Genomic DNA, 19,517 nt, shown 5'->3' with positions numbered 1-19,517 from the left:
ATAAATCGAAACTAAATAATATACATTCACTATTATTTCACTGAATCTTCCTTACATTTCCTTCAAAAATAACTTGACAATCTTAAGAAGTTAAAATAAATGCCACTTCTATTGTTACAATATTCATGTGTTGCAAACAGTGATAGTCTTCACTGAGACTTTTCAATTGAAAGTCAGAGAAAGTGCTACAACTAGGATACGCTGTGCATAAAAAGAAATGTTTTCAAGCAGTCAGCGCTATGAATGCTCTGCTAGCACTCATGATCAATTATTTAGTTGGTATACCATAATTAATTATAATAACAGCTGTACCATGTCCCGCAGAGCGATGTAACATGTCTCACAGGAACGTCGGAAAACCATTATTATGATGTCAAAGATGATACCACAACTTTAAAAATGATATTGTAGTGATGTACTTGGCAACAAATCGATTTACTATAATATTTAATGACGAAAATTATGCATTTCCAGCAACATTGAATGTCCAGTATAACTACATATGAAGCATATTGATTTCTACGAGAAGGGAATCTAATACTCCATACGACACTTCTTATACACACGATTTCTTTTAAAGCGATTGCACAAGTTAAGAAGGCCGATGTTTGAAACCTGAAGCAACAGCCAGTAAGGGAAAGAGATTTACACTAAAACTAAAATATTTAGTTCTCTTTAAACTAATAATTGGGCTGCTTATATTTATGTAAATCCCACTTTGTGTGAATAGATTTGAAAAATCGAACCCAAGAAAAAGATGTTTTTACCTGTTACATATTGTATTTTGAATATTTTATATATTTTTGCATATGATATGATCGTTGATGATCGTCTTATTTCGGCTTCAAGAATCACCCCCTAAATTTCCTGACACCTGTAGCCGAACATCCTGTATATTTTTAAATATTATGTGCATTCATTACAATTCTTTTCCTTGCAACTTCACATAAATGTATAGAAACACGTAGTGACTAGTGGTATTAATCCTATATTGATGTTATTTCTATGCTATTTGATATAACACGATAGCGTAATTAATGTGGGTTTTGAGTATTCAGTGCTTCAGATAACCGGAGGCCCCGAAATATTTCAAGTGCCTTACTACAGCAAACTCGAGCGATATATCCAACTTTTGGGACAAGATCCGCGCCATAAAAGTAGCACTAGAAATATTATTGTAGTAATAGTAGTGACTAGTATCATAAGCATTACTATCCCAGCGGTAAGAAAAACAAGATAATCATTATATAGAAAAGTAATAAAGCTAACGATAAGGTAATGTCATTAAACAATTGGGACTTGCTATCGATAGACCGCAGAGTTATTTGCGTCATTGCATAACAAGGACATGGATGGAGTCATCGAGTGTCTGCCACACTTTGTCACATCTTCCGCCAGTGCTGTTAAAATATTAAATATGCATTTCAACAGGCGAAGTGTGCGCTAATTTCTTTTTATATAAAGAGATTGTCAACTACACACGTTGTTAAATGGACAAATACTTATCTTTTTCAAGTTTAACAAACTGTTCCAACTTGTGGCAAAACAATGGGAACAACTGAAATTAAATGGCGAATTGCACGTTCTGGAGGAAGTCGTCAAGCAAGGCAACAGAATGGCGCACTTTTATCGTAGTAAGTGAAGTTATCTCAATTCTCATCATAATTTTCAATATTTTCAATTTTTAACCAAACCAGTCCTTCCTAACATACATAAAATTATTTATACGTAAACAATCAATTGTGTTGATTTTCAGACACTTTACTATCTTTTATGGGATTATTCTTGCTGGTGCCACTAATTTCTCCCATTCTTGATATTGTCCATCCAATAAACGGAACTCGAACACGCCAACAACTGCTAAGAGTTAATTACATATTTTTTAACGACGACGACTATTTCTTTTACATATATTTACAATTATTTTGGAGCTCCGTCGTTATAGTGTTCACTATAATTAGTGCAGACTGGTTGTACATGCTAATAATTCATCATAGTAGTGGATTATTTGCAGTTTGTGGGTAAATGTCATAATGTTATCCAAGACTTGGTTATTAGTCGCCATTTATTCATGCAGTAAATAGTAAATATTGTAATCGTTATATTTATACTAAGTATATACATGCTCATTATTTGTTATCATAACCGTAGGCATCGAGTCCAAAAGGCAACTGTGAATGCAAACAACTCTACCGGTGAATCTGTTTCTGAGAATTACTCGTATGAAAAGATCAGGAATTGCGCGATAATGCACAATGAAGCCATACGGTCTGTATTTATTACAATAATCAAAAAATTACGAAATGTCACTAATATACATCTTCATTAATTTTAAAGATTTTCAGATATATTGAAAGAAAGCAGTCGGGGTAGTTACTTAATTCAGGTTGGATTGAATATGTTGGGTATCAGCGCGACAGCTGTTCAAGTACAGACAATTTTAAAAAGATAACAGATACAAATGAAAAATAATTCTTGGTAAATAATTATCTAATGTTATTCTTCAGACAGTGATAAACTTAGACAGACCGGAAGAAGCAATACGAAGTGCGGTATTTTGTGGGGCTTGTCAATTTCATTTGCTTTTACTTAGTTTACCTGGCCAGGTGCTATTGGATCATTGTTCTGATTTAGCAGATAATATGTATGTGTTGAGAAATTATTCATATAAACTATATATATTAATCACAGGCTCGAATAAAATTAAATTCTCGTATCAAAATAGTTACAGCTCCAAATGGTACAAGGCACCCGTGCAGATTCAAAAAGTACTATACGTGATGCAAATAAGATGCAAAAGATTTTGTTCATTGACGGCAGGTGGATTGTACGAAATGAATATAGAAAACTTCGGAATAGTATGTATAAATTTAACAATGTTATATGTACGTACAATGGTGTATAAAAATTTCTGATTTTTCATTACATATCGCAAATGCGATATTTTAAAGAGCCTTTCGAAGTACATAGTATAGTATGACCATAAAGCAAGTATCATTTGTTATACTGTCTTTTCCTACCTGTTATGCCTTTATATTCAATATCAGATAAAATTCTTTGAAATATAATTTTACTACTATAAACTACTGCATACTACTATACAGAGTGTTTAGCTATAGGTATATAAGAATTTAAGGGGTGATTCTAGAAGCTAAAATAAAATGAAAATCAAGAATAAAAAATTTTCTGATTTGTTTGTTGATTATTGCCAATTAAAGATTAGTTGAAATATCCCTGTATGCGAGCAAGAACCCTTACAGGAACGAAATTAGATCAACCTAAACAGCGGGATATACAGTGATCTTCAATTCGAACGGTACATGGGCAGCAGCTTCCCTCGCACAAGCCGTAGAGAAGAAGATAATGACTTTCGAAAACCTAAATGATCCTGCGCAATGTTTTCTAAGAAAAATCGTAGATTACACATTATACTTGTCTACTTATTAAAGTACATAACAGCGTATCGAAAATCGCCTCGTGGAATTTTCAAATAGAGAGGATTAATGTTTCCTCTAGCTCTCTGTCTCTATAAATAAATAATAAATAATGACGTACATAAACAATGTTTATACAAATTTCTCACACCTACAGCCATGGTCCTGTCCGTGGTTGGCCGATATTTCTTAGAAGACGTTGTGCAGGATAATTTGCGACTTTGATTGTCATTATTTTCTTCTCTACAGCTTTTCTTTTTCTTTTTTCTCTACATTTGTGCGAAGGAAGCTGCTGCCCACGTATCGTTCGATTTGAGGATTCTTGTGCACTCCATTGCTTAGGCTGATCTAAATATCTTTCGTTCGTATAAGGGGGCTTGCTCGAGCACAGGGATATTTCGGACAATTTTTAATTGACAATGACTGAAAAACAAATCAGAAAACGAAATCTTTTTAATTTTGATTTTCATCTTATTTTAGCTTCGGGAATCATCCCTTAAATCTTTTTACGCTTACAGCCGAACATCCTGTATATACGTGTATGTATTATCCACTACTTACGAATATTTTAATTTCCAGACCTTCAAAACGTGCATGTCCTATATTACAATGATGATGTCAGTGAAAAATTAAATCAGCACTATCTGTCGAATGTAATCGTTCATACATCCACTGTGTGTTATATAAAGTTTTACCAAATATACAAATGATATGATAGATAATTTACATGTAATGCTGGATATATTAGACTGCTCTGACGAATAGAAATATAAAACCACACACTTCAGATACCGTGTTAATATTTCAGTACATAATTCGTACCTAAATAACACATTTGCTACCATTTCACTGAATTCTTTCGACACCACTTCAAGAATAATTATACAGATTTAGGCAGATAAAATTGGTTCAAGCACAAATACAACAGTGCTGTTGTTAGAATATTCGCGTGTTGCAAACGGTGATAAACATATCGGTGAAGAATTCTTAATTGAAAATCGAAGAAAGTATCTGAACTCGAATAGACCGTGCACATAAAGAAATGTTTTCAAGTAGTCAGCGCTATGAAGAACTTCCTACCACTTATAATCAATACTCAGTTGGTATACCAATGGTCAATTATAATAACTGCTCATCCATGTCCTGCCGAGCGCCGTAACATGTGTTACAAGAACTTCGAAAAGCCATCATTTTCGTATCAAAGACGATGTCACAACGTTAAAAGTGATACCATAGTAGACTACCTGGCAACCAATCGATAAGCTATAATATGTAATGACAAAATTGTCGCATTTCCAGCAACATTGAATATACATCATAACTACATATGAGCATATTGATTTTTGCGACTTCAGAATGAGACCTCATACTCCGCACGACACTTCTTAAACGCGCGATTCCTCCAAAAGCGGTTGCACAAGATAAAGAAGCCGACGTTTGAAACCTGAGGCTACACAACCAGTAAGGGAAAGAGATTTACACCACATCAAAATAAGTGGTTCTTTTTAAACTAATAATAAACCTGTGGATATTTATGCAAACCTATATTTGTAGGAATATGATTTAAAAAATCGTACTCACACAGAACATGGTTTTATCTATTACACTCTATGAAAAATATTATATTTTGAACATTTTATATATTTTTGTATATCATGTGCATTCTTTGCGTTTCTTTACTGAAATATCCTATAAGCGCATAAAAATCCGCAGCGTCCAGTGATATTGATGTTATGTTGATTTTATGATTTCTACGGTACTTAATATAACCTCGTGGGGTAATTAATCTGAGTTTGGAGTATTTAGTGCGTCAGAAAACTGGGAGTCCCGAAATACTTCATGTGGCATACTACAATAAACTCGAACGATACATCCAACTTTTGGGGCAAGATCCGCGTCATAAAAGTAGCACTAGAAACATGATTGTAATAATAGTGGTAACTAGTATCGCATGCATCACAATCCCAACGGTAAGAAAAACACGTCAATCGTTATATAGAAAAGTAGAAAGGATAAAATGAGGAAACTAGATTGAGTGAATGCTACGTAATAAAGCTAATAATCAGGTAATGTGATTAAACAATTGGGACCTGCAACCGATAGACAATAGAGTTATTTGCGTCCTTGCATAGAAAGGATATGGATGGAGTCATCGAGTGTCTGTCATATTTTGTCACATCTTCCACCAGTGCTGTTAAAGTATTAAATATGCATTTCAACAAACGAAATGTGCGCAAATATTTTCTTGCATAAGAAAGTTTTGCATACAAGAGGTATAAAAACTTATCCTTTTTCCAGTTTAGCAAAATGTACCAACTTGTGGCAAAACAATGGGAGCATCTGAAATTAAACAACGAATTGCACGTTCTAGAGAAAGTCGTCATGCAAGGCAACAGGATGGCGCACTTTTATCGTAGTAAGTAAAGAATTTTAATTCTCAACATGATTTTCAATATTTTTAATGTTTCAAGTAAAAGATCCTCCCTAACATATACATAGAATTATTTACACGTATATAATTAATTATACTAACTTTCAGACACTTTAGTATCTTTTATGGTATTGTTCTTACTGGTGCCACTAACTTCTCCAATTCTTGATATTGTCCATCCAATAAACGGAACTCGAAAACGCCAACAACTACTAAGAGTTAATTACATATTTTTCAACAGTGACGACTATTTCTTTTACATTTATTTACAATTATTTTGGAGCACTGTCGTTGTGGTGCTCACCATAGTAGGTGCAGATTGGTTATACATGCTAATAATTCATCACAGTAGTGGATTATTTGCAGTTTGTGGGTAAATGTCATGATGTTATGCAAAAGTTGGTATTAGTCGCCGTACTTGCATGTACTAGTTAATATTATAATCATTATATTCATATCAAGTACACACATTTTCATTATTTCTTTTCATAACTATAGATATCAAATTCAAAAAGCAACTGCGAATCTAAATTACTTTTCTGGTGAAAAAGATTCTGATAATTCTACGTATGAAAAATTCCGAAATTGTGTGATCATGCATAAGGAAGCTATACAGTATGTATACATTAGTCAACAACAAAGCATAATAAAAGTCGACTAAATAATTAAAATATTACGAAATATGACTAATATACATCTCCATTAAATATAAAGGTTTTACAATATATTGGACGAAAGCAGCCAAAGTAGTTATTTAATCCAGGTTGGATTAAACATATTGAGTATAAGCACAGCAGCAGTTCAAGTAAAGAACAATCTTGAGAATGATAACGGATACAAATTAAAAATAGATGTCGGTAATTAAATATCTCATTTTATTTTTCAGACCGTGGTAAACTTGGACAGACCAGAAGAAGCAATACGAAGTGCTGTATTTTGTGGCGCTTGTCAATTTCATTTGTTTCTACTTAGTTTACCTGGCCAAGTGCTTCTGGATCATTCTTCTGATTTAGCAGATAATATGTATGTGTTTAGAAAATATCCATATAAGCTATAGATATCAATAAGGCTCGAATAAAATTAAATGTCCATATCAAATAGTTACAGCTCCAAATGGTACAAGGCACCCGTGCAAATTCGAAAAGTACTATACATGATGCAAATAAGATGCAGAAGGTTTTGTTCATTGACGGCAGGTGGATTGTATGAAATGAATATAGAAAATTTCGGAATAGTATGTATAAATTTAACAATATTATATGTATATAGGTACAGTAGTGTATAAAAATTTCTGATTTTTCATTACATACGCAAAGGCGATATTTTAAGATACCTTACGAGGTATACAATATATATTAGATTTATACTATAACCATAAAGTAATTATCAATTGTTCTACTGTTTTGAATTACCTGTTATGTCCCCATATTTAAAATTAGATAAAATTTTATCAAATGCCGATTTCACAATGTAAAATTCGAAAACCATCTGGCTGAAAAAGTTTCCAAACCAATATGTTTACTCATAGTATATTAAGTACTATTTACGAATATTTTAATCTTCAGACCTTCAAAACGTGCATATCCTATATTACAATGTTGATGTCCATGAAAGATTGAATATGCATTAGCTGTCGGGTGTAATTTCATCCACTGTATGTTATACACAGCTTTACCAAGTATAAGACTAGTATAATAAATAGCTGACATGTAATACTGGACATATTGGATGACATTGGCGAATAAAGATATAAAAACACACCCTTCACATACAGGGTGGTTGGTAACTGGTGATACAAGCGGAAAGGGGGTGGTTCTACGCAAAAAAAGAAGTCGAAAATATAGAATAAAAATTTTTTTTTTAATTTTTCCATCGAGACAACGATCTACAGTGAGATCCTTTATAACGAGACGTGATAAAGTGCACGCGTATCGAGCGAAAATTCAAAGTCGATTTTCTCAAAAACAAAGCCTCAAACGAAAAATTTTTATTCTATATTTTCGACTTCTTTTTTCGCGTAGAATCACTACCTTTCCGCTTGTACCGCCAGTTACCAACCACCCTGTATAGTATTAACGTCTTAACACCTAAATCGTACCTAAATAACACACATTCACTACCATTGCAATGAATTCTCTTTACGTTACTTCAAAAACAATTTCCGAACTTTAAAAGGATGAAATTGATGCCACATAATGGGAAGTGTAAGAATAAGATATATCTATTATTATAATATTCGCGTGTGGCAAACAGTGATAAACATATCGATGAAGAATTCTTAATTGAAAATCGAAGAAAGAATCTGAACTTTAATACACCGTGCACAAAAGAAATGTTTTCAAGTAGTCAGCGCTACGAAGAACTTCCTACCACTTATAATCAATACTCAGTTGGTATACCAAAGCTCAATTATAATAACTGCTCATCCATGTCCTGCCGAGCGCCGTAACATGTGTTACAAGAACTTCGAAAAGCCATCATTTTCATATCAAAGACGATGTCACAACGTTAAAAGTGATACCGTAGTAGACTACCTGGCAACCAATCGATAAGCTATAATATGTAATGACAAAATTGACACAATTCCAGCAACATTGAATATACATCATAACTACATATGAGCATATTGATTTTTGCGACTTCAGAATGAGACTTCATACTCCACACGACACTTCTTAAACGCGCGATTCCTCCAAAAGCGGTTGCACAAGATAAAGAAGCCGACGTTTGAAACCTGAGACTGCACAACCAGTAAGGGAAAGAGATTTACACCACATCAAAATAAGTGGTTCTTTTTAAACTAATAATAGACCTGAGGATATTTATGCAAACCTATATTTGTAGGAATATGATTTAAAAAATCGTACTTACACAGAACATGGTTTTGTCTATTACATTCTATGAAGAATATTATAGTTTGAACATTTTATATATTTTTGCATATCATGTGCATTCTTTGCGTTTCTTTATAAACGCATAAATATCCGCAGCGTCCAATGATATTGATGTTATGTTGATTTTATGATTTCTACGGTACTTAATATAACCTCATGGGGTAATTAATCTGAGTTTGGAGTATTTAGTGCATCAGAAAACTGGGAGCGTCGAAATACTTCATGTGACATACTACAATAAACTCGAACGATACATCCAACTTTTGGGGCAAGATCCGCGTCATAAAAGTAGTACTAGAAATATGATTGTAATAATAGTGGTGACCAGTATCGTAAGCATCACTATCCCAACGGTAAGAACAACATGTCAATCATTATATAGAAAAGTAGGAAGGATAAAATGAGGAAACTGAATTGAGTAAATGCTACGTAATAAAGCTAATAATCAGGCAATGTCATTAAACAATTGGGACTTGCAATCGATAGACAATAGAGTTATTTGCGCCGTTGCATAAAAAGGATATGGATGGAGTCATCGAGTGTTTGCCACATTTTGTTGCATCTTCCATCAGCGCTGTTAAAGTATTAAATATACATTTCAACAAACGAAATGTGAGTAAATATTCTCTTACATAAGAATATTTTGAACTATACAAGAGGCATAAAAAATTATCTTTCTCTAGTTCAGCAAACTGTTCCAACTTGTGGCAAGACAATGGCAGCAGCTGAAATTCAACGACGAACTGCACGTTCTAGAGGAAGTCGTCATGCAAGGCAACAGAATGGCGCACTTTTATCGTAGTAAGTACAGAACTTAAATTCTCAACGCGATTTCCAATATTTTTAGTGTTTAATTTAATAGATCCTCCCTGACGTATACATAGAATTATTTACACGTAAATAATCAATTGTCCTAACTTTCAGACACTTTAGTATCATTTATGGTATTGTTCTTGCTGGTGCCACTAAGTTCTCCAATGCTTGATATTGTCCATCCAATAAACAGAACTCGAACACGCCAACAACTGCTAAGAGTTAATTACATATTTTTTAACGATGCCGACTATTTCTTTTACATATATTTACAATTATTTTGGAGCTCTGTCGTCGTAGTGTTCACCATAATAGGTGCTGATTGGTTATACATGCTAATAATTCATCACAGTAGTGGATTATTTGCGGTTTGTGGGTAAATACCCTGATATTATGCAAGATTTGGTTGTTAGTCGCCATTCTCGCATGCACTTGAAAATATTGCAATCACTAAATTTATAATTCGTACACATGTTCATTTTTGTTGTCATAACTGTAGACATCGAGTCCAAAAAGCAACTGTGAATCCAAACAACTTTACTGGCACAGCTATTTCTGAGAATTACACGTATGAAAGGATCCGGAATTGCACGATAATGCACAATGAAGCCATACGGTCTGTATTTATTACAATAATCAAAAAATTGCGAAATGTCACTAATATACATCTTCATTAACTTTAAAGATTTTCAAATATACTGAAAGAAAGCAGTCAAGCAAGTTACTTAATTCAGGTTGGATTGAATATGTTGAGCATAAGCGCGACAGCTGTTCAAGTAAAAACAATCTTCAAAATGATAACAAACATTAAAAATAGTTTCAGACAAATAATTGTTTATATTATTCTTCAGACAGTGATAAACTTAGACAGACCGGAAGAAGCAATACGAAGTGCGGTATTTTGTGGGGCTTGTCTATTTCATTTGCTTTTACTTAGTTTACCTGGCCAGGTGCTATTGGATCATTGTTCTGATTTAGCAGATAATATGTATGTGTTTAGAAAGTATTCATATAAACTATATATATTAATCACAGGCTCGAATAAAATTAAATGCTCGTATCAAAATAGTTACAGCTCCAAATGGTACAAGGTACCCGTACAGATTCAAAAAGTACTATACGTGATGCAAATAAGATGCAAAAGATTTTGTTCATTGACGGCAGGTGGATTGTACGAAATGAATATAGAAAACTTCGGAATAGTATGTATAAATTTAACAATGTTATATGTACGTACAATAGTATATAAAAATTTCTGATTTTTCATTACATATCGCAAATACGATATTTTAAAGAGCCTTTCGAAGTACATAGTATAGTATGACCATAAAGCAAGTATCATTTGTTATACTGTATTTTTCCTACCTGTTATGCCTTTATATTCAATATCAGATAAAATTCTTTCAAATATAATTTTACTACTATAAACTACTGCATACTACTATACGGAGTGTTTAGCTATAGGTATATAAGAATTTAAGGGGTGATTCTTGAAGCTAAAATAAAATGAAAATCAAGAATAAAAAATTTGCGTTTTCTGATTTGTTTGTTGATTATTGCCAATTAAAGATTAGTTGAAATATCCCTGTATGCGAGCAAGAACCCTTACAGGAACGAAATTAGATCAACCTAAACAGCGGGATATACAGTGATCTTCAATTCGAACGGTACATGGGCAGCAGCTTCCCTCGCACAAGCTGTAGAGAAGAAGATAATGACTTTCGAAAACCTAAATGATCCTGCGCAATGTTTTCTAAGAAAAATCGTAGATTACACATTATACTTGTCTACTTATTAAAGTACATAACAGCGTATCGAAAATCGCCTCGTGGAATTTTCAAATAGAGAGGATTAATGTTTCCTCTAGCTTTCTGTCTCCATAAATAAATAATAAATAATGACGTACATAAACAATATTTATACAAATTTCACATGCCTACAGCCATGGCCCTGTCCGTGATTGGCCGATATTTCTTAGAAGACGTTGTGCAGGATAATTTGCGACTTTGATTGTCATTATTTTCTTCTCTACAGCTTTTCTTTTTCTTTTTTCTCTACATTTGTGCGAAGGAAGCTGCTGCCCATGTATCGTTCGATTTGAGGATTCTTGTGCACTCCATTGCTTAGGCTGATCTAAATATCTTTCGTTCGTGTAAGGAGGCTTGCTCGAGCACAGAGATATTTCGGGCAATTTTTAATTGACAATGACTGAAAAACAAATCAGAAAACGAAATCTTTTTAATTTTGATTTTCATCTTATTTTAGCTTCAGGAATCATCCCTTAAATCTTTTTACGCTTACAGCTGAACATCCTGTATATACGTGTATGTATTATCCACTACTTACGAATATTTTAATTTCCAGACCTTCAAAACGTGCATGTCCTATATTACAATGATGATGTCAGTGAAAAATTAAATCAGCACTATCTGTCGAATGTAATCGTTCATACATCCACTGTGTGTTATATAAAGTTTTACCAAGTATAAGACTAGTATAATAAATAGCTGACATGTAATACTGGACATTTTTTATGATATTGGCGAATAAAGATATAACAATCACCCCTCTTATACAGTGTTAATATTTTAGCACATAAATCATACCTGAATAAAACACATAACACACATTCACTACCATTTCAGTGAATTCCATTTACATTACTTCAAAAACAGTTTCGCAATTTTAGAAGAATGAAATTGATGCCGGCAATGGTAAGTCTAACGATAACATAGATCCATTGGTTCCAATATTCGTGTGTGGCAAACAGTGACAATCTTCTCAGTCAAGAATCTTCAATTAGAAGTCCGAAGAAGTAGTGCCAAAGTATTAGAGACTAGAATACACTGTGCATAAAAAGAACACTGTCTTTCAAGATCAATGTCACAGTTTCGAAAACTCTGGTAGCATTTACTATTAAAATTTAACTGGCATGTCGTACGAGACGGTATCAATATTTCAGGATAATTATACATAATAATAAGTCTTTCATGTTCCGCGGAATATTTTAATGGGAGCCAGAAGAACATCAGAAAATCATAATACTCTTAACCAGGATGATGTAATAAATTTAAAATGATATCAAATTGCACAGCTGTTCGACAAGAAACTGAATCAGTATAATATATAATGACCAAAATTATACATTCTCAGTAACATCTAACGCCTGGTACAACTACATATGAACCATATTGATTTCCACGATCCTCAGATGGGAACTTGTATTCCATACGACACTTGTTACATACGCGATTTCTCCTAAAGCACTCGCGCCAGTTAAAAACACCAGCGTTAGAAATCTCGAGCTATAGCCAGTAACGAAAAGACATTTACACTGAAACTATAAATAATATTTAGTTCTTCTTAAACTAATGATAACACTGCGGGTGTTTATGCAAACCTATATCTCTATGAATATAATTGACAAAATCGGACCCAGGCAGAAAATGTGTTTAGCTGTTACATATTATAGATAATATTATATATTGATTATTTTATACATCTTTGCATATAATATACACTTTTTGCATCTCTTTTCCTTAAAATTTTCCATAAATGCATAAAAACTCGCAGTGACTAGTGAAATTAATGTTATGTTGTCGTTATTTCTATCGTCTTCAATATAACACGAATGTGTAATTAATGTGAGCTTCGAGTATTCAGTGCTTCAGATAAACGAAGGTTCTGAAATATTTCACGTGCCTTACTACAATGAACTCGAACGATACATCCAACTTTTGGGGCAAGATCCACGTCATAAAAGTAGCACTAGAAATATTATTGTAATGATAGTGGTGATCAATATCGCAAGCATCATTTTCCCAACGGTAAGCGAAACACATAAATCATTATGTAGAAGATTAACGAGGGTAAAGTGAGGAAACTGATTTGTGTGAATGCTACGTAATAAAGCTAATAATCAGGTAATATCATTAAACAATTGGAACTTGCAATCGATAGACAATAGAGTTGTTTGCGTCGTTGCATAACAAGGACATGGATGGAGTCATCGAGTGTCTGCCACATTTTATCGCATCTTCCATCAGCGCTGTTAAAATATTAAATATGCATTTCAACAGGCGAAGTGTGCGCTAATTTCTTTTTATATAAAAAAGTCCTGAACGATGCAAGAGGCATAAAAACATATTTTTTTCTAGTTTCACAAATTGTTCCAACTTGTGGCAAAACAATGGCAGGAGCTGAAATTAAACGACGAACTGCACATTCTAGAGGAAACCGTCATGCAAGGCAACAGAATGGCGCAATTTTACCATAGTAAGTCATGGTGGTATCACAATCCTCATCATGATTTCCAATATTTCTAATTTTTAACAAAAATGGTCCTCCCTGACATACACGTAGAATTATTTACATGTAAAAAATCAACTGTACTAATTTTCAGACACTTTAGTATCTTTTATGGGATTGTTCTTGCTGGTGCCACTAACTTCTCCAATTCTCGATATTGTTCATCCAATAAACGGGACTCGAACACGCCAACAACTACTAAGGGTTAATTACATATTTTTTAACGGTGGTGATTATTTTTTCTACATATACGTGCAATTATTTTGTGCAGCAGCTGTTGTTGTGTTCACCATAATTAGTGCAGACTGGTTATACATGCTAATAATTCATCACGCCAGTGGATTATTTGCAGTCTGTGGGTAAATATCATAATGTGATGCAAGATTTAGTTATTGGTCGCCATTCTCGCATGCACTTGTAAATATTGCAATCACTACATTTATAACACGTACACGTGTTCATTTTTGTTATCATAACCGTAGACACCGAGTTCAAAAAGCAACTGTGAATCCAAACAACTCTACTGGTACAGCTGTTTCTGAGAATTACACGTATGAAAAGATCCGGAATTGTGCGATAATGCACAGTGAAGCCATACTGTATGTATTTATTAATTGACGATAAGGCATAACAGAAAATGATAAGGTAAATAAAAGATTACGAAATGTTACTAATATACATTTTCATTAATTTTAAAGATTTTACAATATATTGAACGGAAGCAGTCAAGGTAGTTACTTAATTCAGGTTGGATTGAATATGTTGGGAATAAGCGTGACAGCTGTCCAAGTAAAGTATAATCTTGAAAATGGCAACAAATACAAACTGAAAATAATTCTATATAAATAATTGTTTTACTTAATATTTCAGATAATAGTAAACTTAGATAGACCGGAGGAAGCAATGCGAAGTGCAGCATTTTGTGGGGCTAGTCAATTTCATTTGTTTCTACTCAGCTTACCTGGCCAGGTTCTCCTGGATCATTGCTCTGATTTAGCAGATAATATGTGTGTTAAAAGTATTCATATAGACTACATTAGTTACAGTCTCCAATAAAATTAATTACTCGTATCAAAATAGTTACAGCTCCACATGGTACGGAACACCCGTGCAGATTCAAAAAGTACTATACGTGATGCAAATAAGATGCAAAAGATTTTGTTCATTGACGGCAGGTGGATTGTACGAAATGAATATAGAAAACTTCGGAATAGTATGTATCAGTCTAGCGCTATTATATATACGTACAGTGGTGTACAAAAATTTCTCATTTTTCATGTCATATAACACACGCGATATTTTAAAGAATTTTACGTACTATAACGATAAAAAAATTATAATTAGTTCCATTGTGTCCCATTGTTTACTATACTCTTTATTAATATTACATATTACATATTAGATAAAACTCTATCAAATACGGCTTTTACAATATAAGATGGAAAACCTATCTGGCTGGGAATTTTTGCATACCACTATATTTATATATACTATATTATCTTCTATTTATGAATATTTTAATCTTCAGACTTTCAAAACTTGCATGTCCTACATTACAATGTTGATGTCTCTGAAGGACTGAACCTGCATTACTAGTCAAATGTAATATCATCTACCGTTTACTATACACAGTTTTACCAACCGTACAACTAATATAATAGATAGCTGACATGTAATACTGAACATATTGGATGACTTTGGCGAATAAAGATATAAAAACATCCCTCAGATAAAGTATTAATATTTTTGTATAGAAATCATACCTAAGTAACACACATTCCGCACTATTTCACAGAATTCATTTCCTATATTACTTCAAGCATCATTATACGACTTTAGATACATGAAATTGGTGATAGTATAAAGATAATGCAATCCTATTGTTACAATATTCGCTTGTTGTGAACAGTGATAAGCTTGTCAGTAGAGAATCTTCAATCGAATGTCAGAGGAAGTAGTATTACAAATATAATACACTATTCATACAATAGTGTCTTTCAAGATCAATGTCACTCTCAACATTTACAATTCATATATAACTGGGACGCCGTACGACACGATATCAATATTTAAGAGACTAGCTATAATGACAGGTGTTGCATATACTGCAGAACGTTTTGACAGGCTACAGTAGAACCTTGGAAATCATAATTTTCTCTCCAAGTATGATGTCACAGATTAAAAATTATACCATAGTTCATATTCGTGTGACAGCAAATCGAAAAAGTTCACATTAACAATTAGTGGAAAAATTGCAAATGTCCAGTAATATCAAACGTCGAGTAAAGTCACATACGTACGTACCGTATTAATCTTTATGATCCTGAGAAGGGAACTCATACCCCGTACGATACTTGTTACACTAGATTTCGCTTAAAGCAATTGCACGAGTTAAGATCACCGGCGTTTAAAACCCAAAGTTATAGCTAGTAAGGAAAAGAGATTATACACAAAAACTAAAATATTTAGTTCTTTTTAAACTAACGATTACACTGCGGATATTTATGCAAACCTATATTTATACGAATGTAATTGAAAACCCCGCAACAAGACAGAAAAATTTTTTACCTGTTATATATTATAAATAATATTATTATTATTTTATGTATTTTGCATATGATATGCATTCTATGCATCTATTTTCCTTGAAATTTTCCCACAAATGTATAAAAATCCGCAGCGTCCAGTTATATTGACATTACGTTAATGTTACTTCTATGATATTTAATATAACTCGTATAATTAACGTAAGCTTGGAGTATTCAGTGTTTCAGAAAACTGGCGACCCCGAAATATTTCACGTGCCTTACTATAATAAGCTCGAACGATACATCCAACTTTTAGGACAAGATCCGCGTCATAAAAATAGCATTAGAAATATGATTGTAATAATAGTGGTGACTAGTATCGCAAGCATCACTATTCCAACGGTAAGAAAAATACGTCAATCATTAGATAGAAAAGTAGCAAGGATATAATGAGGAAACTGGATTGAGTGAATGCTACGTAATAAAGCTAGTAATCAGGTAATATCATTAAACAATTGGAACTTGCAATCGATAGACAATAGAGTTATTTGCGTCGTTGCATAACAAGGACATGGATGGAGTCATCGAGTGTCTGCCACATTTTATCGCATCTTCCATCAGCGCTGTTAAAATATTAAATATGCATTTCAACAGGCAAAATGTGCGCTAATTTCTTTTTATATAAAAAGTTCTGAACGACGCAAGAGGCATAAAAACTTATTTTTTTCTAGTTTCACAAATTGTTCCAACTTGTGGCAAAACAATGGCAGGAACTGACATTAAACGGCGAACTGCACGTTCTAGAGGAAATCGTCATGCAAGGCAATAGAATGGCGCTATTTTATCGTAGTAAGTAAAGATATCCCAATTCTCGTCATGATTTCCAATATTTCTAACGTTTAACAAAAAAAGTTCTCCCTGACATATACGTAGAATTATTTACATGTAAAAAATCAACTGTACTAATTTTCAGGCACTTTACTATCTTTTATGGGATTATTCTTGCTGGTGCCACTAATTTCTCCCATTCTTGATATTGTCCATCCAATAAACGGAACTCGAACACGCCAACAACTGCTAAGAGTTAATTACATATTTTTTAACGATGATGACTATTTTTTCTATATATACTTACAATTATTTTGTGGAGCAGCTGTTGTTGTGTACACCATAATAGGTGCTGATTGGTTATACATGCTAATAATTCATCACAGTAGTGGATTATTTGCGGTTTGTGGGTAAATACCCTGATATTATGCAAGATTTGGTTGTTAGTCGCCATTCTCGCATGCACTTGAAAATATTGCAATCACTACATTTATAACTCGTACACATGTTCATTTTTGTTGTCATAACCGTAGACATCGAGTCCAAAAAGCAACTGTGAATCCAAACAACTCTACTGGCACAGCTATTTCTGAGAATTACACGTATGAAAGGATCCGGAATTGCGCGATAATGCACAATGAAGCCATACGGTCTGTATTTATTACAATAATCAAAATATTACGAAATGTCACTAATATACATCTTCATTAATTTTAAAGATTTTCAGATATATTGAAAGAAAGCAGTCGGGGTAGTTACTTAATTCAGGTTGGATTGAATATGTTGGGTATCAGCGCGACAGCTGTTCAAGTACAGACAATTTTAAAAAGATAACAGATACAAATGAAAAATAATTCTTGGTAAATAATTATCTAATGTTATTCTTCAGACCGTGGTAAACTTAGACAGGCCGGAAGAAGCAATGCGAAGTGCTGTGTTTTGTGGGGCTAATCAATTTCATTTGTTTTTACTCAGCTTACCAGGCCAGGTGCTCCTGGATCATTGTTCTGATTTAGCAGATAATATGTATGTGTTAAGAAAGTATTCATATAGACTACATTAGTTACAGTCTCCAATAAAATTAATTACTCGTATCAAAATAGTTACAGCTCCACATGGTACGAAACACCCGTGCAGATTCAAAAAGTAATATACGTGATGCAAATAAGATGCAAAAGATTTTGTTCATTGACGGCAGGTGGATTGTACGAAATGAATATAGAAAACTTCGGAATAGTATGTATCAGTCTAGCACTATTATAAATGTGTGTGAAGTACTGTGCAAATATGTATGTTTCAGATAGATTTCGTACTTTACATTCTAGAACTGACATTTTAAAGTTTTATTTAGCATTAATAGCGGCCCTTATTTGTTCTACTGTTTACTTTTACTTGTTATGCCGCTGTAGTCAATATTAGTTAAAATTTCGTTAAACATCTATTTTGGACTACAAAGTAAAGAATCTATTTGTCCACAAACCGTTGCACTGTACTTATATATTGATATTACGTTACTTACTATTTTCGGGAATTTACATTTTCAGACCTTCAAGACGTGTATGTCCTATATCACAATGTTGATGTCATTAAAAAACTGAATCTGCGATACCTGAAATATGTAATTGTATCCACTGCGGTTTGTACCCAGTTTAGCCAGAAGTACAAATAGTATGTTAAATAGCCGTTATAATGTAATACTTGACATTTTTGATGACTTCGACGAATGCGCAAATAAAGACATAAAGTCACATAATTTTCATACGATATTGATATTTTAGTACATGAATCGTACCTAAATAACACACATTCCGTACTACTTCACAGAATTCATTTCCTACATTACACTAGCATAATTATACAACTTTAGGCACATGAAATTGATGATAGTATAAAGATAACGCAATCCTATTGTTACAATATTCGCGTGTTGTGAACAGTGATAAGAGCTTATCGGTAGAGAATCTTCAATCGCATGTCGAAGAAAGTATTACAACTAGAATACGCTACTCATAAAAAGAACAATGTCTTTCAGAATCAATGACACTGTTTCAAAAAATCTCTCGACACTTACAATTAATATTTAACTGGGACGCTCTACGAAACGATATCAATATTTAAGAGACTAGCTATAATGACAGGTGTTGCATATACTGCAGAACGTTTTGACAGGCTACAGTAGAACCTCGGAAATCATAATTTTCTCTCCAAGTATGATGTCACAAATTAAAAATTATACCATAGTTCATATTTGTGTGACAGCAAATCGAAAAAATTCACATTA

The 19,517-nt window shown here is 33.2% G+C and overlaps 3 protein-coding genes and 1 pseudogene across 3 annotated transcripts; all 4 read left to right on the top strand.

The window, feature by feature from the left end:
• Nucleotides 1–413: 413 nt before the first annotated feature.
• On the top strand, nt 414–4,238 carry LOC117212984. Its single transcript, XM_033458167.1, has 10 exons — nt 414–490; nt 1,030–1,222; nt 1,313–1,438; nt 1,517–1,634; nt 1,757–2,021; nt 2,152–2,268; nt 2,338–2,428; nt 2,508–2,644; nt 2,726–2,858; nt 4,014–4,238. The coding sequence occupies exons 1-10, from the start codon at nt 414–416 to the stop codon at nt 4,065–4,067; spliced, it is 1,311 nt and encodes a 436-aa protein (XP_033314058.1). The 3' UTR covers nt 4,068–4,238.
• An 831-nt stretch (nt 4,239–5,069) lies between these two features.
• LOC117212983 lies at nt 5,070–12,372 on the top strand. Its single transcript, XM_033458166.1, has 12 exons — nt 5,070–5,663; nt 5,733–5,850; nt 5,974–6,238; nt 6,364–6,480; nt 6,580–6,670; nt 6,752–6,888; nt 6,967–7,099; nt 7,431–7,480; nt 10,072–10,188; nt 10,258–10,560; nt 10,642–10,774; nt 11,937–12,372. Exons 1-12 carry the CDS (start codon nt 5,574–5,576, stop codon nt 11,988–11,990), a joined length of 1,608 nt encoding a protein of 535 aa, XP_033314057.1. The 5' UTR covers nt 5,070–5,573; the 3' UTR covers nt 11,991–12,372.
• A 74-nt stretch (nt 12,373–12,446) lies between these two features.
• LOC117212967 lies at nt 12,447–15,694 on the top strand. Its single transcript, XM_033458137.1, has 7 exons — nt 12,447–13,847; nt 13,975–14,239; nt 14,363–14,479; nt 14,579–14,669; nt 14,751–14,887; nt 14,961–15,093; nt 15,409–15,694. Exons 1-7 carry the CDS (start codon nt 13,814–13,816, stop codon nt 15,460–15,462), a joined length of 831 nt encoding a protein of 276 aa, XP_033314028.1. The 5' UTR covers nt 12,447–13,813; the 3' UTR covers nt 15,463–15,694.
• A 903-nt stretch (nt 15,695–16,597) lies between these two features.
• Nucleotides 16,598–18,959, top strand: LOC117212982 (annotated as a pseudogene).
• Nucleotides 18,960–19,517: the final 558 nt, after the last annotated feature.

Source organism: Bombus bifarius, unplaced genomic scaffold (genome assembly GCF_011952205.1).
Source record: "Bombus bifarius isolate JDL3187 unplaced genomic scaffold, Bbif_JDL3187 scf7180000008422, whole genome shotgun sequence".
Lineage (NCBI taxonomy): Eukaryota > Metazoa > Arthropoda > Insecta > Hymenoptera > Apidae > Bombus > Bombus bifarius.
This window is presented reverse-complemented; position numbering and strand designations above follow the sequence as displayed.